Source organism: Pseudorca crassidens, chromosome 4 (genome assembly GCF_039906515.1).
Source record: "Pseudorca crassidens isolate mPseCra1 chromosome 4, mPseCra1.hap1, whole genome shotgun sequence".
In the NCBI taxonomy this organism is placed as follows: Eukaryota; Metazoa; Chordata; class Mammalia; order Artiodactyla; family Delphinidae; genus Pseudorca; species Pseudorca crassidens.
The window spans coordinates 151,536,906-151,558,265 of record NC_090299.1 but is presented as its reverse complement, the minus strand read 5'-3'; the positions used below and the strand labels follow the sequence as shown (position 1 = coordinate 151,558,265).

Here is a 21,360-nt window from a genome sequence, read left to right as displayed (position 1 = left end):
CGCACGGGCTTCGTTGCTCCGCGGCGTGTGGGATCTTTCCGGACCAGGGCTTGAACCCGTGTCCCCTGCATTGGCAGGCAGATTCTTAACCACTGCGCCACCAGGGATGCCCCCTCATTGGAGTTTTAAAATACTAACTTTTGTACATCCAAAACTTATATAATATTGTACATCAACTATACCTTAATTAAAAAAAATACTAATTCCCTGCTGGCTTGCATATAAATGAATATAAACAGGATTTTGAATTTTTACCTGTTCTAAACGTTCATGAATAACTATGAATCTTTTTTTTATGTATTGTAATATGATCTGGAAAAGCAAGGCATGTCTCTTTTTCTAAAAGAGACTATTTAAATTTAAATATTTCTGCATATAAGAAATGTCATTTGGTAAGAATAGAAAACAATTGAATTCATGCTCATTTTTAAGTGTAGGCATGAAATAACATGCATTAATTTTATATTGACTAAGAAAATCATTTAATGATGGAATTGGTAAATATTTATACTTTAAAATTAAAACTTTACATTTGATATTTTGATGTAAAAGCTGGGAAATAGGTGATAACAATTTATGAGGAATTTATTTTTGTAAATTTGAGCCAATTTAGTTTATATTTTAATGGCCTTTCTATGTATCCCAAAGGCAGTTGTGATGCATGACATTTTGTGCAGTCCAGCATTTCTCTGAATAATGTGATTTTTGATGTCTAAAAGCTTGTATTTAAAAAAAAGCTATTTTAAATTTGGTCTGTTAATATAATGCCTTATTTTAGAAGCCTCTTTTCCCGACAAGTTTAATAATTTCTGTCCTCTTTTTCAAACAGGATCTGGAAATCGTGTACTCCTATTTACATGGTATGGAAGCCTTATCCAACCTGAGGGAGCACCAGCTTAGGTAAGGCATTTTAATATGAATAACAGTAGCATGCTTGGATTTTATGTGATTATTATTGTTTAGAAGTAGGATTAAAGATGACTGACTTGTGAAAACTCTGCCTCATCTGGCCTTGTAAGTTTTACATCCATATAATAATTTCCGACGTTTCTGCCGTAGTGATCACCTCTCTGCTTCCCGTCCCTCTCCCTGCCCTCCCCACCTGAAGTAATAAACACCACTTGGTGAATACACCGAAGGAGCATTATTTGCCATCCTGGCAAATAAAAATCTGCTTCCTAGCGCTCAGCTACATAAGAAACCAGAATGTGTTTAACTGTTCCAAGAATGATTCAGTTCACTGTTTTAGTATGTTCTAGGTCTTTATATATAACATATTTATTGCATTAAGTTGACTGCCCTTTTCTGGGAAATTCAGTTTATACCATAGTTGTTTTTTATATAGTCCATTCATATAAAAATCTTACCACTTCTCTTGTGCAGTGATACAGCAACCTTATTTATGGTTATCTGGGCTTACATTAAAAGATCAGAAACATCTTGTATAATCCAGTGATTAACTGGAATAGAAAATAAAGGACCTTAGGAAGACGCATTACATATAAACCCCAACTAGGACGTTATGGGAAAGTTTTGTTGTCTCCAGCTACTTTTGATACAAGCAGTTTTTAATTATGAAAGGAATACGTTTTCTGTGTATTTCCCCTTTACTCTTTAAATACTAGTTAATTTGTGAGCATGTCAATTTCATATTTAGTTGTTAATTGAAAAAAGTGTCAAGAGGATTGAATACTTCTAAAATTGAATTTGTAATGAAAATGATTTAAATTAAAGTTTTATTAGGAAGAGCAAAACCATTGGGAATTTGGAAGATGGCTCAAATTAAAGCAAGGATAATTTCTAAAGTATGTAACTTTCATTTTATGTTTTTTGATGACAGCTATCCTAGGAAAAAATTATAGTGCCAATTGTCTGTTTAATTGAATGCAGTTAACCTGCAAACGCAAATGAATGAATTAATATGAAAATATAAGTGTCACATTGCCATATGCATATGACTACACATGGATAATATTTCAATAATATTCAGATATATCAATTATATAATGTGTGTCTATAGTATATGTAGTTATAAAATTACTTAGGTAATAGTAATTTGGTGCAATAGAAAAAGGAAAATTTTAATACATCTTACGAATATTTTTAAGATTACGAAAGTAGAGGTAATACCATAAAGCCCTGTACGCCCACTAACCATTTTCTGCTATTTCACAAGTAAATTTTGGTTAGAAACAACTGACAACTTCAACAGTATAGCTTAGCAGACTTAGACCTTAAAGAAGTCTATTTTGGAGACTATTCAACTTTGTTGGCATGAACTTACAAGGAGTCACCTTTAAGATGTGTCTCTTGTTCTGCTTGTGTCAAAAAGTCGTTTGTTTCTCATATTTATGCAAGACATCAACTAACTTGAGTCCTTTTTTAGAAGAAGATCAGGATAGCAGAATGAATAATAGCAAGAAAAGAAGCACAGATAAACTCGATGACTTGGATAAACTGCTTTGTAATAACTACCCTTTCTGGGAAAAGTACGTCTTGTCTTAATTTAGAGAAGTTATTTCCTTTGAATTTTATAAATAAAATTTTACCCCTGGGATTAATAGAGAAGAGTTAAGACTTCCACACAATACAGTTATCCAATTTTAGCAAGAAAAAAGCTCTTCCTCAAGGTTGTCCAGGTCTGTTTATTGAGTGCTGGGCAGTGGAACACTGGTCTCCTAGGAAGGAGGGGAGGCTTTCCACTTTGGGAGCCTCACTTTGTGCACCGCGGGGCTGTCCGTATGCAAGCAGTGCATTGATCCTGAGCAGTTGGTGACGTGCAGTTAATTGCCTGTGTTGCTGTAAGATCACACACTCTATACAATGGAAAGGTTTCCAGGTCCTCACTGACATACTGTACGTCTTTTCCACACAACATTTTTTTTCTAAGGTTTACTCCCTTCATACAGGTGGGTCAGAAGCAGCATATTTGCAGAGGGGAGGAGGAAGGTCCAGTGGGAGTGGAGGCCAAGAATCTGTAAAGAGCAGAGTGACTGGGGCCACTCAGTGCGGGAAGCAAGAGCCTGCTGAGTTATGTGTGTGTGTGTTTATATGTGTATACATACTACACATATATAGTATAACATATGTGTGGTTATGTGTGTGTACACATATGTATACACACTACATATATATAGTATAACATGTATGGTTATATGTGTGTATACATATATACACACTATGTATATAGTATATATATGTTGTGTGTATATGTATATATACACACACTACATATATAGTATAACATATGGTTATATGTGTATATGCATATATACACACTACATGTGTATATATACTATAACTTATATATGGTTATGTGTGTGTACATATATACACACTACATATATACAGTATAACATATGGTTATGTGTGTATATATACATACACACTACGTATATATAGTATAACATATATGGTTGTGTGTGTATACATATATATACACACTACACATATATAGTATAACATATATGGTTATATGTATGTGCGTATACATGTATATATATGTACACTACCTATATACAGTATAACATATATATGGTTATATGTATGTAAGTTTGTATACATGTAGATTCTTTAGCATTATGGATGAGCGTAATTATTATTATACAGGCAGTTTTAGACCTTAAGGAACAACTAAAATCTGGCTAGTATATTCTTTAGGAATTCAGAGAAGATCAGTATGCTTTTGATGAAACATTCCTTAACAATGTTTAAAGAAAAAAAAAGCATTTTGGTACTGTTGCCATTTATTTAGAACATTGTCCTATAGACGATTTTATCGTGATTTTCTCGTGGCGCTAGGTTAGTTCTTTTATGCAGTCAGCAGTTATCCAGTGCAGTCCTACTACCTGCTAGACATCCAGGCAGGCCATGAAGAAACAGCAGTGAACTAGACCAAGCCCCTGCTGTTCCTAGTGGGGCAGACAGGATTTAGATGTTAGCATGTCGGGCATGGTAAGAATGGACGCTCGGCTGCTTTGACTTTGTGGCTGAAAGGAGGGAACACTTGGGTTGGCTCAGCTGTGCGGAGAGCCCTGCAGTGCCTTTGGGCCCCCGATGCCCACGGTGGGAACAGGCAGGGGCCGTGGGAGAGTAACTATAGGATGCTAAGTGTAGTCAGCAGCGCAGGGCTGCGTATTCAAGGATAGGAGTTTGGATTTTCATGTAAAGGCAGTGGAGATTAAGAGCAGGTGTGACATAGAAGCCCGCACACCACAAGGAAGAAAGATCCCGCGTGCTGTGACTAAGACCCTATGCAGCCAACATAAATAGATAGATAAATAAATAAGTAAATAAATTTTAAAAAGAGCAGGTGCGAGGTGATGTGACGTCATGTCTGGAGAATGGACAACAGGTGTGCAGAACGGACTCAGAATCTACCTGTGTGGTCCTGGTAGGAGATGACAGTGGGATGGTGGCTGAGACTGGGTTTTCACCGGCAGGTGGTGAACGTGGTCTGCCTGGGAGGGTGGATTTTGGAAACAGGACGTGGCGGAAAGATGGGATTTGAAGGAGAGGGAGGAGAGTCAAGGATGGCGACTCCAAGGTTTTGGCCTAGACGATTGGGTTCTGACTGTGGGAGAGCAGATTTGGGGGGAAGGAATTTAAGAGCTGTTGGACATTTTGAACATGGAGCGGTTATTCCACCGAGTAGGCATTTGGATGCGTGGTGTCACGGTGAGAGGTTAGGTGTGGGGCATGGCTTTGGAGCATCAGCTTACGGATTACATTAAAAATCACAGACTGGGGCTTCCCTGGTGGCGCCGTGGTTGAGAGTCCGCCTGCCAATGCAGGGGACACGGGTTCGTGCCCCTGTCCGGGAGGATCCCACATGCCGTGGAGCGGCTGGGCCCGTGAGCCATGGCCGCTGAGCCTGCGCGTCCGGAGCCTGTGCTCCACAACGGAAGAGGCCACAGCAGTGAGAGGCCCACGTACCGCAAAAAAAAAAAAAAAAAAAAAAAAAAAAAATCACAGACTGGATGAGGTTACATGGTGCAGAGGAGAAGAGGGCGGACAGCCCCTGGAGGCGATGCATTTCGAGTCAGGTAGAGGAGTGAGAGGGGCAGAGAGTCCAAAGGAGACTGAAAAAATGACGAATAAGAGGAAAACCAGGAGACTTAGAGCAGAAAATGCTGTAAGGAAAAGGGAGTCATCATGTGTTGCTGAGAAGTGGCATTAATACAAGGTCAGAAAAGATTTAGATAACACAGAGGAAGCTGACAGCTCTCAGAGTTGTTTTTGTTTTTTGGCCGCACGGCTTGTGGGAGCTCAGTTCCCCAACCAGGGATTGAACCCAGGCCCTGTCCGTGGAAGCGCGGAGTCCTACACGCTAGGCCGCCAGCAGCTCCCCCGACCCCCCTTTTTGTTGAGTTTCAGGGACCCAGTGATGGAGGAGAGGGAGGAGGGCGAGAGAATGGAGACGGTGTATTCCCGTAGACAGCTCTAAAAGGAGAATTTCTGTTGCGGGAAAAGCGGAGTATGGATGGTAGCTGGAGGCGGATATGGGGCCAAGCATGTCTCCTTCCCCACACAGTGGGCGGTCCGCATAAGGTGTGTTTGTGTATTAAGGAAGCGATTTAGGAGAGAGGGGGAAACGGATGATGGTGTGGGAGGGGTGAGCCTGCAGGAGTACAGGGTCAACCGTAGAAGGACCAGGATCCAGTGAAAAGGGTGTAACAGGAAACAGGGCAGAGTCGGTTACATAATTTAAACACCCTGTATTTTTAGACCCATTCCTTGTGTCTCTCGTCCTTTCCTAGGAAGAATTGGTACGATGCAGTCTATTAAAACTTTGTTTAATGATGTGTATTCAAGGTTCGATGCTACCTTCTGGAGTTAAGTGGAAGTTTCGGGTAAGGGATTGAGAGGCTGAGGGGGCCTTTGAAGCAGGGTGCTGCCTCAAGGCAAAAGAGAACCCAGGAGGGTCGTTTTCAAGTGAAAAATCAAGAGCGTGCAAACAGCGGAAAGATGGATGTGTGTTGATCCCAGTGTTTTCACAGATGGGGACTGGTAGCCCCGCTGACCAAAATGGCACTGCTGTTGAAACAGTCACTTTTTTTTTTTTTTTTTTTTTTTTGCGGTACGTGGGCCTCTCACTGCTGTGGCCTCTCCCGTTGCGGAGCACAGGCTCCGGACGCGCAGGCTTAGCGGCCATGGCTCACGGGCCCAGCCGCTCTGCGGCATGTGGGATCTTCCCGGACCGGGGCTCGAACCCATGTCCCCTGCATCGGCAGGCGGACTCTCAACCACTGTGCCACCAGGGAAGCCCGAAACAGTCACTTTTACAGCCAGCCTTTTCTATTTCCTAGTTCCTTCTTAAGAAGAAATAATCCTTTTCTCTTTCGCATTTCTGTAACTTTTGGGAAATTTTACATGGGCTTAATATAATAAGATGCTTTTTGAAGATGCTGCTCTTGAGGTAATTTTGAATATTTAAACATTTATTCATGTTTTCTATCATTTTCATAGTTTATTTTCCTCAGGGATGAATCATTTGAAGTAAATAAATCTTTAAGTTGTAAAGCATTCATTTAGTCCTTAGTCATAAAAATACACACTTTAATAAAAGCCTACTTTTGTCTGAAATTCCATACTGTTAAGTAACATTAATGTTAAACTGTGAATTATGTTATCACTTTTTAAGTTAGTAGGTTTTCCTTTCTAATTTTCAGGTTCTGTCTCATTTTCTGTTTACCTTGGAGAACATTAATTTGTCTGCATGTCATTTACAAAGTATAAAACACATACAATTTTGTTCCCTATGAAATAAACTAGGTGAAGCTGACATCTAACAAAATGTTTCTTTTCTAGCATCTCTTTACCAGATTTCACTTTATTTTGTTAACCTAGGCACCACAAATATTTATCTTGAGGCCAATGAATGTGACAATTCATAAAAGTAATGTTAATTTTCTACATGTCTCATTTACGTTTTTAAACTATTAGTATGTTTTTTCATGACAAACGATGAACTCGTGTCTTTATTTTTTGTTTTACAGGTTAATGTGTGAAACTGTGAGATATGAAAGACATGAAGCCAATGAAGTTTTATACTAGTAGGTGTTTCCTTTGTCTTTGCACAATGTGTAATGCAGTGGCTAGATGATGTCCTTAAAGTATCAAAGAAGTACTAGGGGCACCTTGTCAAGTCAGCACTGCCTTAATTTTGCATTAACTTTTATTGCATAATTTAGAAATGTGAAGCATTTCAACTATTTCAGTCCTTTGCTGATAAGTTCACATCAGCATCTAGATGTTACTCACGTGTGGCTGGAGATAGTATTTCACATTATGGAGTATTTTGACTTTTATGAAATGAGAAATAGTGTAGAGTCTTTCCAAAGGGAAGTTTCTTCTTTAGATCATATTGATGTTCCTTTTAAGATCTGTAACGTACTCCTTGAAAAAATGGCAACTAATTTTTTAAGCAATGTGATAAACATTCAGTAGATAAATATTGGTGTGTTACGGATACTTAAGCTCTGATTTACTAGACATATCGTTTTGTTAATGCTTGCTGTGAATGACGGTTGTGCTGTTGACTTTCCTTCCTGTTTTTCAAGGCACTCACTCAGTAATTACTATTTTCCATGCATATTATAGGGAATCTTTAATGAAATAAATAAAATACAGCTTCTGCCCTTAGGGTGGCTATAATCTTTTGAGGGAGGTAGAAATAGAAAAAAGGAAAGCAACAACAATGAAAACTAACCCACCAGAATAGCTGAGACTATAGGTTTGTACAGGAGGGGTGCAGGGGAGGGTCTCGGAGAAGGGGCCCTTTGCCCTGGATCTCCTAGCATGTCTGGTGGTCTCGTGGGACTTTCTTGGCAGGAGGCACTGTGTGTACAGGGACAGAACGGGAGGGGCCTGGCGTCACGTGTTGAACAGTGCGGCCAGTTTAGAGCGCATGGCGTGGGGTGTGTGGAGTCAGGAGAAGGGGCAGGCCACAGTCACACTTGCGTGTGAATGTGTTGTTGAAAAAGTCATCCTCGATTCTTCAGACGACTGGAAATAAGTGCTTTTCCTCCTCAATTACATTTTATTCTGGAAAATTACAGATGTTCACAGTATTAGCGACAGTAGTAAAACGGGCCCCCGTGGACTCACCTTGCCACGTTGTCGACTGACAAGCAATGATGTTTCATCTCTTCCTCCACCTCCGGTGGATTATTTTGAAGTAAATCCAGACATATCAATTCAGCCATCATTGTTTTGATATGTGTTTTTATCTTTAAAAGATAGACTTAAAAAAAAACACTTAACCACAATATTATCATCAAACCTTAAGAAATAATTTTCATATCATGAAAATAATCAAATTTCTTTGTCTCAAATTGTTTTTGGTACAGGTTGTTTATTGGTTGTTTATCTTTCTTAAGTCTCTTTTAGTCTGTAGGTAGGCGGCCAGTTTTCAAGCAGGAAAATGATGTGACCAGTTGCCTCCCAGCCCCACACATCCCCTCAAAGGGTGGATTAGGTTGAGTGGACGGGCAGGGAAATCTGTTAGGAGAGAATTGCAGTCATCTGAGGTGACAGTGCTTGAACTTGGGCAGATGGAGGAACGGGGCCGTCACGGATGGATTTTAAAAGATATGGGTGGATCTGATGCAGGATGGTTCTTGGCTGTCAATATCCATCTAGGGCTTCAGAGAATATACATGCAATAGAGAAGAGCAGTAAATAACCCAGACATAAGTGGTAATGAGAAAACTCACACCAGGGGCCAATGCCCTTAACATATTTATCCTTGAAGGAATCATGATGTAAATAGCTTAAGACTATTTGTCCTCTTTCAGGAGCAATTAAAAGCTATCCGTTTAACGGGTGTACACCTGTCAGGGTTGGCAATCTCTGATGAATATTACTGACGTGTATTTTAGTCCTTTCCCTCTGAAACATGGTTTGGGCCGTGTCGAAGATGAGGCAATAGCAAACGTGTAACAAGCCCTTCGTCCGTCCCACACACTCGAATCCGTGCTCTGTGTGCATTGATTTAATTCTCCCTTGCAGCCGTCTTGCAGGTAGATCTTTCATCACCCCCGTTTTAGATATGAGGGTGCTGAGGCTTGTGTCACTGCTCAACTCGGGATCTGGACTTGTGCCCAGACCTGGTGACTCTGCAGCCCTAGCTGCCCCCCACACAGCAGCATTTCCCAGCCTTCTTCATGCCTCTGTAGAAAATGATGCTGTGTGCATGCAGGCGCGAGGACTGCATCTCTCCCTGGGGTGGCCTCCCCAAGGGGTGGTGGCGGCCCCTGAAACCCACCAGCACTTCTGCCCACATTGTGCCGGCTTCCTGACAATTATTAATTATTATTCATTTAAATGGAAGGGAGATTGCAGTGTTTTAAACATATTTGCTTTCTCTTTTTAAAGTCAGTTTAGATGGTGAATAGGAGCCCTGCGAATCATGCAAAGCCGTGACTTGGCTAATCCTAAATTGAATGCATTCAGGAGTTTGCAGCAAGAGTTGACTGTAGTAATTGTTTGTTTTGGACTAATGAGAATGAGGTGGCAGTGTTCCTAAGCAATGAAGAATCTATGGGTATTTGGTAGATCATGATTTCCTATGACCAAAAATTCAGAGACTAAGTGCAGATACCCTCAGTCAGATTCCTAGTATTTGACCAAGCTTGTGTTGAAGGGTAGTGGGAGGATTTTCCTCTGTGATCCTTGAACAGACTTGTCTGCTCTGAGCAGTCGGTGTAAGCGTGGTTTTGAAACTTAAAGAACTCTTGTATTTGGGGTGTGTATAAATCTGCAATAACTTAGTAATACCACCCCTCTTTTTTGGGACCTGTTGTCATGACCTCTTAGGGGGAATGAGTCTGTGCTTGAGCCTGGAGAACAACAGTGCAGTTGAAATATGAAAGACTTTCAGAATTTTCTTTTATGACCAAGAGATGAGTATTCATTTTCCTTATTATGTTTGCGTGCTGGTGACTTCCGAGTCTATGATTCCAGTAATTTCACCAGGTAAATACAGTACTCTTCTGATCCACCTCTGTGCCTCCTTTTTATTACCTGTAAAGTGGGGACACAGTGATCACAGGGTTCAGTGTTTCCGGCTGGCGTGAGGCTGAGATGCAGGGCTCGGTGTGAAGGAGGTAGAGCAGGGCGCACATGGTCGGCGCACAGGAATGTCAGCCGCGGGCAGCGTTCTCACTCCATTCACTGTTTTGGTAATTTACGTTTTGTTCTCCCAGTGTTTTAGCTGCTTTAAACTTTCTTTAGGAAGGAATGATGACAGCACTGTTCTAATTCCCCTGGTGTTACTGTTTTAACAGGAACAGTATGACAAACAGTATGCCCTTTAAAATTATATTGTGATTCAGGAGAGAGCTGTGGTTCTGATAAAACGGAATTTTTAAAGTGTAGACTTGCCCATTTAATTAGGTACGATTAGTTGAGCTTTACACAGTGGACAGGAACATCAGGTAATTTCTGCCTTTCTTTCATTTGCTATCTGTTAGATGCTGGGTATTTTGCTAGCTTGGAAATACTAAGTGAGATAATACTCATTTCACCTGAGGCACTTATTTTAGAGAATTTAAGAAAGGAGATAAACAAGTGCGTTCGTTCTCCTTACTTTCTCTTTAATGGCCAGCCATCCTCACCATTTCAGTTTAATATATAGTTACATGTAAAGTGCTAAAAACCTTTAGATCAGAAATTCGACCATTCAGATATATCTTTTTTACGCCTGCACACACAGCCGCTCTCTAAACACGGGTATCCCTGAACCGTGGGCCCGATTGCCACGCACGGGTCGGACTGAATGCTTTGGTTTCCAGAAGAGTTTTCAGAGCACTTTGTTACGGGGTTTATCTCCCCTTATTGCAGGAGAGGAAATTGTTCCTTTTTCAGAGGAAGCTGCGTGGAGGCTCGTGGAGTCTTTTCAGGCATTTTCACTGAAATCTGTAACCTCCGAACCTCCGGCCCAGCTGCCCCTCTGCCTGCGCTTACCGGTCTCTTCACTCCACGGCTGGGTTTCCTGTTTCCACCGCAGCGCGCCCTGTCCGCTCCGCGTGCCCCTCCTCCTCCAGTGGCCCATCTGGGCTCAGAGCTGCCTGTGCTCCTGTCCCCTTGCCCTCCTGGAGGGAGAGCTGCCCTCCCTGCAGTGTTGCTCTTCCTACCCCCTGGGTCCCGCCCTGTTTCCCACACGGGGTGAGGTGCCGTGTCTCCGTCCTTAGGAAGCTCTCCTGGGCTCTGGCCCATACCCAGTTATTGTACTGCTTTCTCCTTTCGGATGTGGCCAAGCTTTTATTTACTTTTACATCGTAGTCTTTTTATTTTAATTTTTCTTAATTTTTAAAATTTTTATTACTTTTAATTAATTTATTTAATTTATTTTGGGCTGAGTTGGGTCTTTGTTGCCGCGCGCGGGCTTTCTCCGGTTGCAGCAAGTGAGGGCTACTCTTGGTTGCAGTGCGCGGGCTTCTCATTGCGGTGGCTTCTCTTGTTGCAGAGCACGGGCTCTAGGCCCCTGGGCTCAGTAGCTGTGGCTCACGGGCTCAGTAGTTGTGGCGCATGGGCTTAGTTGCTCCACGGCATGTGGGATCTTCCCGGACCAGGGCTTGAACCCATGTCCCCTGCATTGGCAGGCGGATTCTTAACCACTGCACCACCAGGGATGCCATCTACATCGTAGTCTTTTAAGAAAATTTTTACAAAAGCACTATCTACTACCTAGGTTGCTTTGCTTTTTTTGTTTATTTTCCCTCAGGAGACAAAATACTTCAAATCTGCCTTCCTTTCTTCCCCAGCAATATGTAACCACTATTTGGAGTGTCCATGTTTCCATAAGTTTACTGTGCTTGTGCGTGTGTATAAGGAAAAGGTGAAACCTGAGGTTTTCGTTGACTTGAAGGCATGACACTCTAAAGACTTAGCCTTTGCACAGACTTGTAGGATAAAGGTGCTCAGCCCTGAGCTTGGTGTGTTGTGATGTACACGTGTGCTCTGTGTAAGTATGACAATTCAAATAGGCACGCGTGGATATGCGCATACCCACAAATAGACTTAAGATTGTTTTACGTACATATGGCGATACTTGAAGCTTTCTTGCCAATAGTGATATTTTTATATTTACTGTTAGTCTTTGAATGAAAATGTTTTATTTTTGTGGTGAGTGAAAGAGTAGTAAAATAAAAACATTAACAAATGTATTTAGTCTGTAAACTCCATCAGGGCAGGGACTGTGTTTAGTTCAGATTTACATGTGCCGTGCCTAGCGTAGACATTTGCATCTTGTCTGTTCTCTGTTGTCATTTTTTGCATTTATTTCAAGGAATATATTCCTTTGCTAGATCAGCAGGAAGAGACCTTCTTTATGGCCTGACTTCTGGGTAAAACAGCCGACTGCAGGTTAGGTGTTCGGTTCTTCCTATCAATTCTCTGTGAAACTACTTAGTGAATAAAAACCTCTGAACTCCTCTTAACTATAGGTGTTTATAGTAACATGTAGCCCTCTCCCTATGCTTTCTAGTCATTGCGGGTCACGGTGCTTGTGAGCTGGTAGTGCCATTCCCATCACCCGGGACCTTGGCAGTGGGTGGGCGGATTTGGTGTGAATTTGGTCAGTCTCTGGATGTCTGAGTTCTCTTTAGCAATTCGGGTGCCAGTTTTCTGTAGAAGAGGGACAGGTTTGTCGTGCAAATGAAACTGCAGTGTGTAACTGAAAGATGCAGATTTGTGAATTAATTTCGTGACCCATTGGTAGTTTTCAGAAGAGTTCATTTTGGCTGCTGTCTTAAATTTGAGAAATTGTCGAGCCCTTGGGTGTAGCCCTCTGCCCTCAGTCTAGCTGAATCATTGACTGATGGATTGCCATATGTATGTAATCTGTAGTGAGTTTTTTTCTTTCATTCAAAAATAAGTTTATTGAGTAACTTCATAACTCCCAAGACATCACTCCCTCATTTCATTTTTAAAATGGATTTTATAAATTTAAGAAAGATTGCACAGTGAGTCTATAGAATCTTTGGCTTTACTAATTCTTTAGTTATTGTTCTTTATATTGTTCCCTCTGCTTGTTAAGTGAATTATCACAGTTAAAAAAATTATGTCCACTTACCCCCTATATTTTCAAAATATTTTTTCAAAACAAAAATATTCTCAAAATACTTTAATATTTTCAAAATAAAATATTTTCAAAATAAAGCTGAAATAGCCTCAGTATTTCCATCAGTTCTTGGAGTTTTTATTGATGTTACTGATTTATCCTGTTTGTTGGTCTAGCCCCTTTATTTATTTTTATTATTTTTATATTTATTATTTTATATATTTAATATATTTATTATATAAATATATATAATATATATTATATATATAAATATATATATTATATAAATATATATTTATTATATATTTTTATATTTATTATTATTTTTATTATTTATTATTTATTATAATTATTATTTAATTTATTGAGAGGAGGCTAAGAACTTCCTGAAAAACTTAATGTTAAAATGAAGCTTTTCTCCTTCAGAGTTTTAAGTGATAAAAGTGAAGTAACTTCCTTACAATTTAGAACTTTCAGGAAATGGAACAAAAAGTTACCCTCCACTTTTAAAATGTGTTGTTTTCATAAGTGAGAATTTGTGATGAAATATTATGAAGTGCATAATTTTACAGTACAGTATTGCTATTCTGTACTTCAGAAATGTACATTTTAACTCTCCATAGAGCTCTTTCTATCATACGTTCTACACTTCATGCCTGAGTACATCCTGCTGGTGTGTGCACTTCACCTTTCTTTTGGCCGTGACCTGGTGTTGTCAGGGCCCACACTTGCCATGTTGCATTAACTTTTCTTGTGAGCTTACTTTGTGCTGTTGGCCGTACAGAAATACATAAGACATGTTCTGTCTTTGAGCTTAAAGCTTAGCGCCCCATCAGAGGAGCAAGAAAAACAATTATTAAACTTTTTGATAAACCCAGTAGCAGAAGTGATGTCATGTATTTGTGAAAAAGAGTACAGTTATTGTGTATCTGAAAAGCCGTCTGCATCTTGGAAGGTGGCCATTGTTAGGACTTCTGTTTTAAGCCCTGGAACACTTCGTTCATAGGAAATCCGGCTCGGATCCATTGCAGTAGCCGTTAGGGTGGGAAGAGGGCTGGACAGGCTTCTGTCCCAAGGGCCTCGCCACGTCCTACTGAATCAACTGCTGGATTCCCAGGAAAGGGGTAGAGGGTGATTTATTGTCAACAGGTAAAATTCTTCCTGCTTTGGTTATCGGCATAACTGTACATTTGAGAGTACAAGTCTGTGCCGGTGAGAGGAGTCTAGTAACAGTGTAGGGGGCCAAGAGCGAGGCCGTGAACTTCAGCAGAGGCTTCCGAGCGGAGCCCACAGAATGGGGTGGGGGTTGTGCGGAGGGAGAAATTTAGGCGGACTTTGTGTTTTCTGGTTTTATCCTTCCGTTGGATGACGCTGCTGGGACAGCAGATACAGGGAAAGAGACGGGTGCTCTCCTAGCCGTGGTCACGGGGGGGCTGTCCCTCTGGGTTCCCTGCTAGTGGGCTCCACTTACTTCGTGGAACTTTGTATGGTCCTCGTTTTATTGCCCATCTGGCTTCTCAGCTCGAGATGTGGAGCCGGTAGGCCCGGGTGGTAAGAATCCCGTTCCCATCTCTCCCAGGTGCCGCCGGCTTTGTCGTTTGGACGTGGCGTGGCATCTGGGTCGTATATATAATAGAATGCAGCCTCTCTTTCTAAAACTCCCCGAGTCCTGACGCGTGTTGGCACACGCGGCTGCGTGCCCCCATTCTCTCCCTGAGTGGGCGTCCTCTCCACTGTTTCTGGGCGTTTCCGCCCGTATTGCCCGCCGTTGTTCCCACGCGGTTGCCGCCTCGTGCGTCTCCGGGCCCTGCTGCCGCCGTAGCTGTCTCCCATATGCAGCGCCGCAGGGTGCTCTCTACCCCAGGCCCTTGTGCCGTGCCAGTGCCGTGCTGCCCCTCATCTGCTCACCGGGAGGAACTCCTTCCCGTACCCGCGACGCCCTCCTTGGGCACCGATTTCTGGTCCCAGACTGTTTGGGTTTTCTTGCATGGGGACCATTCCTTCAGTTTCTGTTGGCTGACTCACCCGCCCCCCTGCAAACACACACGCAGAGACGTGGGTTAGGTGTCGGTTTGTGGCTGGCAGGAGGTGGGGGTCAGCTCCGCGTCCACTAGGACACGTGTGCCCTTGCCCAGAGCCCCTCCCCCGCCTTTCCCCCCACCCCCCCGCAGCCTTTTAGCCAACTGGGCTCCACTTAAGTTTTCACGTTGTATTAACAACTGAATAAAGTAGCTTTTTCCCAAGTTGCTTTTTTGCGCTCGCATAATCGCCTTTGCTGACTTAATTTGTTTTCTTGTGATGTATTATCTTACTATCCTTTCAACCCCCTTGTCAACTTGGACTTGGTCCCTCGTGTTCATTCTCCCCCGGCTTCGTTAACGGGGACCGCGCAGCTGCACACGCAGCCCTTTCGTGGGGAGACACTGCCACCCTGTGCACGTCTAGGGTATTGCCGAGGACGTTCTTTAAGCCTCGCTTCATTTCTCCAGTCCCTGGTAAATTGAAACTCACGTCTTTGACTTTCAGTCATTTTAACACCATATCTGAGTTGGTGTCTATTCAGCTGTTAATACATTGGTTAATAAAATGTCTGAGTGCCAGTCGAGCCATATCTAGTGTGTCTGCTGGGGGTACTGGGGCGCTAGAGGAGTTTAAGAGCTAACGGGAGAAGGCTTCCGAGGTAAACGATGATGTCGCTCTGCTTCGTGTGAGCAAATCCAGAGTGTCTGGGAACCCAGGACAGAGGGACTCACTTTATTTGGAAGATACGGAAACGTTTCTCAGAGGAAGTGGTCGTTAACCTGGAATTCAAAGGGCGAGTGATGAGTTTCCTAGGCAGAAGGTACCCTTTAGGAGTGGGGACAGCAGGTTTTTTCAAAGGCCTTGAGGCCTATGTGGAGGAAAAGGGGGAGGACGGCTGAGCAGGGCGCAGTCTGAAGCCCAGGATCTGCTGGGGTTCGGAGCAGAGAGTAGAGGTGTAGGCTGACCCTTGCAGGGTGGGTTGTGAGGGAGGGAAAGAGAGGAAGAGAAGCAGTGTTTTATGTCCCTGCTCTGCAAGGTGCTTGATACGTACCGTGTCATTACATCAGAGTGACGTTGTGAAGAGGGACTAATATCCCCGTTTTACGGTCGGGGAAGCAGAACCCCAGGGGCTGACGTCACCAGGACCGCACGGCTGGTGTGAAAGAACGTGTGTTCCCAAACCTTTGCTCTTTGCTCGGCAACAAACTGCTGCTTCCAGGTGCTGGCTAGTGGGGCTGGGCTTCCTCTGGTCCAGGAACTGAGGGTTATAAGTGGAGGTGTATCTTGGTCTCCGTTCCCACGAGCTGCAGCCCCCCGTGCAGGTGGAGGGAGACCCCTAGGAAGCTCAGGGATGAGAAATCGACAGAGAAAAAGCACAGAACAGGCTAAATTTGAACACGCATTTTGGAGTGTGGGAAACAGTAAGTGAGAAGACCTTTTGAGGAAGTGGTGTTGGAGCCGTTCCTTCGGGGTGTGGGGTGACTTAGAAGGTGGGCAGGTGCCGCCCAGGAGGGGGGTTGGGCTGAGGAGTAGAGGCAAGGCAGGCGGGAGAGCGTGGGAGCAGGTTACGTAGGCCTCTTCCTCTCGTCCCCAGGCTGCACGTGACGTTTTGGTTTAGCCTGGGAAGAATGGGCGGCAGGGCTGGACGGTCTCGATGGCTTCAGGGTCCTTCTTGCTGATCGCACGGCGCATCGATCATTTTATGATGGACTGTTTATATTTTGTTTGCTTGTTTTGTTTCGTTTGCCTTGATTCATTTCGTCCCTGTGGATGAAATCAGAACAGGAGCTTTGCAGAGGGCCGCACTTCTGGGCTTCATCTTGCCAGCTGTAGCACGGGGAGGTGCTGGAGTCCAGTCATTTGTCCATTGGCGTTCTTAGCTCCGTCTGACACTGGCAGGTCGTCTCTAAGTTTCATTTTGGTGATGGGAGAGATTGGCAAGTCCTGTTTTGCTAGATGTACCCCTTTAATCTTTCGGCTTCTCTCCTCTACCTGTTACTGGTGATATAGGACTAAAGTTACTTGGAAATGGTCAGTTAGAGTTATTCCAAGATTCACCTTTTATCATCTCAGCAACCCTTGATGGAGCTCCTTAGCTCATAGTTTTAAAACATAAAACAACTATTTGAGAAAAATTTAAATGCCATTAGCGAATGAAACTAGTTGTATCGACAGTTGACAGAGTTGTCGTTTTTTGGGGTTTTTTTCCCCTGCCATTTGTTCCAGTTGGGGCTTGAGTTCTAGGCAGTTTTTCTCATGGTTTTTCAACTTGACAAGCCCCCACGCATAAGAATCCCCTGGAATGTTTGTTTAGACGGCATCGTGATGGTTCTCCCACCCTTGATCAGGTACTGGGGTGTTGGCGGGATGGGTAGAGCCTGGGAACATGCATGTTTACTTCGCATTCCAGGGGACTCATGTGTACGTTAAAGCTTGAGGACCACTAGACAGAATCAAGTCTCAGTATTAGTCCTAGGTAATAGGAACAATAATAATTATTATACTAATCAGTCTTCCGTTAGCCAGCTTCATCGCCAGTGTGTCTGCAAGCAAGATCTCGGATTCATTTTGCGTCCCCTCTCAGTGTAGACAAGTTTGATGCTGTTACTGCTAGGTAATTTCTTTTTCATCTTTTCTTTTAAAAAACAAACAGTCGTCGCTTGGCACCTATAGAGCCCCACAGGTGACAGGTGCCCTGTGAGAAGGGGCGTATTTGCAGACCTTGAAGGGAAGGGTCGTGCCTCATGCTGAAACACTTGCCTGCCTGACGTGTAATTATACATGAGAGGGGAAAGCACAGAACGGGCTAAATGAGATAGCACAGTGGTTTCAGATGAGGTCAGGAGACTTTTCTGGCTGATTAAGACTGAGTTAAACAGATTTTATGATGGTTATCTCACAACGAGGAATTTTCAGAACAGAAACCAAACCTGAGTCCTGTGGGGTGTGGGTGTGAAAGGTGAGGGGGTGTGTTTCTCTAGCTTACAGCTGTTTCCAGAGCATCTTTAAAGTGAGACTCATTGTTTTTGTATTCTTAGTTCTAATTCGTTTGCTTTTGCAAGACATGAATCTTTAAAAGAGACAGCTCACTAATAAAGACATCGTGACTGTTTTATTTGGCATGGCAGGTAGTAGACGCTCACCAGATCCAGTCAGCGTTCGAATGGTCATTCTCTGCAGATGCCTCCAGCAGCAGACACAGCTCTTGGGAGTTAAGATTTGAATTTTTTGGAAAAGGGAGAGAAACAGGCAAATGAAATTATAGTAAGTGACAGAGATGGGGGACCAGTTTCTTTTCTTCACTTCCTTAAGTCTTTACCAAGGCTCTCCTGAGACGAAGAGTCAGCCCTAATTGTAGGGTAATCGGTGGGTATTCGGGGGGCCAGACTGTTTGCTGTCACAAGTGTTTTATCCATTTTGGACATGGGTTGCCTTTGACTTCACGCGTGTTTTCTGTTCAGCTCCAGGAAAGCTGAGTTTACAAACATTGTGTTAATTTTGTCCATAGTAATTTTACTTTCAAAAAGGACAGATGTGGAATAACTAAAAAGCCAGGGAACGTTTGTTATGTTCTCTGCGTCACAGTTCATCTGGACCATGGTGACATTTATTGTGCTTCTTACCATGATAACAACTACGGGCTGGTCATTGGTGTTTACTGAGCCTCTGTACAGCTCTGCTCACATGCCTAGTTAGTGGTGATCAACCTTGATTTCCTACTAGATTTCATTTCTCTTGACCAATCTTTTGGTGATAAAGGGAACATGGTAAGTGCAACAGTAGATTAAAAGTTTACAAGATAATTCCTTTTTTCTTCTTTTTATTTCAGTGTTTTATTACTTGTTAAAAAAATTTAAACTATTTTTGCATCTGACAACACATTTTTACTTGACAGAAATCAGAATGAATAATTACGCTGTGACCTTATGTCAAGGAAGACAAGTACTTTTTTTCCCCTAAGCTAGGTGAATGATTGTTTTAAATTTATTTATTTATTTTTGGCTGTGTTGGGTCTTTGTTTCTGCACGCGGGCTTCCTCTAGTTGTGGCGAGCAGGGGCTACTCTTCGTTGCGGTGTGCGGGCTTCTCATTGTGGTGGCTTCTCTTGTTGCAAAGCACGGGCTCTAGGCACGCGGGCTTCAGTAGTTGTGGCATGCGGGCTCAGTAGTTGTGGCGCACGGGCTTCGTTGCTCCGCGGCATGTGGGATCTTCCCGGATCAGGACTCGAACGCATGTCCCCTGCATTGGCAGGTGGATTCTTAACCACTGCACCACCAGGGAAGTCCTAGGTGAATGATTGTTGATTGCAAAAGCTCATGACTAAGCACTAGAGAGAAAGGGGTATAAATTATTTTTTGAAGTACTTTGCATTTTCATTTGAGAAATCATTTTACTTTGATGGTTTCGTTGGAACTAAAGTCTATTTGACAATATTTTCCTTCATGTTTTCTTGAGGCTTTGCTATTGAGGACTAAGCAGTTGTGAAATTGGTAAAGAACGGGCTTGGGAGGAAGCAGTGACTTGCTGCTGATTTGCTCTGGAAGCAGATAGCAATGAAAGTGATTAGGTGATATTGATTAGTGTGTTAAATAACTTAATTATTCAGAATTTTAAATTCAACTTGGTGGTCTTTGGCAACTTCTGGAATCCACGTGCCAAAAGGAAAAAAGAGAGTAAAAAGGTTTGGCATAGGTTGCGGAAGACTGCCTTGCAACGCACATGTGGTTTGCTGGGCTGCAGCTTCCAGGCTGTCCTCGTAGAAGAGGTGGGGTAGGCTGTGTGCCTCCTGCTAGTGGTTAGAATGCGGACAGGTGTGGGTTAGGACCTGCCCCTTAGAGTCTGAGATGGAGGCCACGGGCCGGGGTGAGCGAGCCACACAGGGAGAGAGCCTGGGTTCCCGACACCAGGCTGTCACTACACGTGTGAGAGAAATGGGCTCCTCCATTGTTCGGCCACTGCTGTGTCGGGCTTTCTGCTTTGTTTTCATAGTAGCTGAGCCTGTATCCTGACTAATAAATTTGATAAACTTGCCTCTATAAAATAAAACAACGTAAGACATGGCAAAATCAGGATAAAGTTCAAACAGAAGCAGCGAACTGGGGAAAAGGTTGTCACAGCTCATGGCTTCAAAATGCTAATTTGTATAAAGTGCTTCTAGATAAGAAAAAGTCTCATGATTTATAGAAAATTGGTTAAAAGTTATGAACTGATTTCACAGAAAAAGAAACAGGTAGGCCTCATGAGCATAAGAAAAAAGTTGCTTTTACAATAAAGAAGAAAAATAAAAGAACACTAAGAGGGCTTCCCTGGTGGCACAGTGGTTAAGAATCCACCTGCCAATGCAGGGGACCACGGGTTCAAGCCCTGGTCCGGGGAGATCCCACATGCCGCGGAGCAACTAGGCCCGTGAGCCACAACTACTGAGCCTGTGAGCCACAACTACTGAGCCTGTGTGCCACAACTACTGAAGCCCGCACGCCTAGACCCCGTGCTCCGCGACAAGAGGAGCCACCACGATGAGAAGCCTGCGCACCGCAACTAGTGAAAGCCCAGGTGCAGCAAAGAAGACCCAACACAGCCCAAAAAAAGTACACTAAAATACAGTTTTCATCGAGCAGATTGGCAAAAACCCCGAAGTGTGATAGACAGCTTCAGGGAAGGAACACCCCTCAGCCCTCGCTTCAACTGCACCCCTGGCCACCCTGCCCAGCTGCCTGGCCTGTGGCCTCCGCACGCATCCCCCTTCCCTTGGCCGAGAATCCTCGTCCCTCGAGAGCCATTGTCTACTCGCTTCCTTTGTTCACATCTGCTCTTCTCAACGAGACTTGTCCACCATATGTTTAAAATTATAACACCCCACCCCTATCTTCCTTGCCCTACGGTAACTCATTCCCAGAGCATGGATTTATAATTTACTGATCTGTTATATTTATTGTCTATTATGGGGACTGTCCCACCAGAATACAAGTTCCACGAGGGTGGGGATCTTTGTTGCTGTTTCCTGAAGTATCCTAAGCACCTAGAACAGACTTCATCCTGAAATTGTTAAACATTTGTTAAATAAATAGACAGACTCTACTTGCAAGGCCGTGGGAAGGTGGTAGGCACAGAAGTTACTAACTAACCACCGCGACGCTATTTATCAGAGTCACAGCGTCTGTGCCCTTTGACTCAGCAGCTGCAGGTCTAGTTTTCTAGTCAAGGTTACTCCTGGAGCTATAAGCTTACTCATCACAGTTTTCATGTTCTTTTAAAATAACTGCATACACGAGA

At 43.1% G+C, this 21,360-nt stretch overlaps 1 protein-coding gene across 6 annotated transcripts in view; it reads left to right on the top strand.

Moving 5' to 3' along the window:
* The window catches only part of RAPGEF2 (Rap guanine nucleotide exchange factor 2), a 244,694-nt gene that overhangs the window by 79,511 nt on the left and 143,823 nt on the right, over nucleotides 1-21,360 (top strand). For all 6 annotated transcript variants that reach the window (XM_067737037.1, XM_067737036.1, XM_067737035.1 and 3 more), the window contains exons 2-3: nucleotides 830-900; nucleotides 6,999-7,055. In XM_067737037.1, coding sequence (XP_067593138.1) covers nucleotides 830-900; nucleotides 6,999-7,055 — 128 coding nt within the window. The remainder of the gene's footprint in view (nucleotides 1-829; nucleotides 901-6,998; nucleotides 7,056-21,360) is intronic.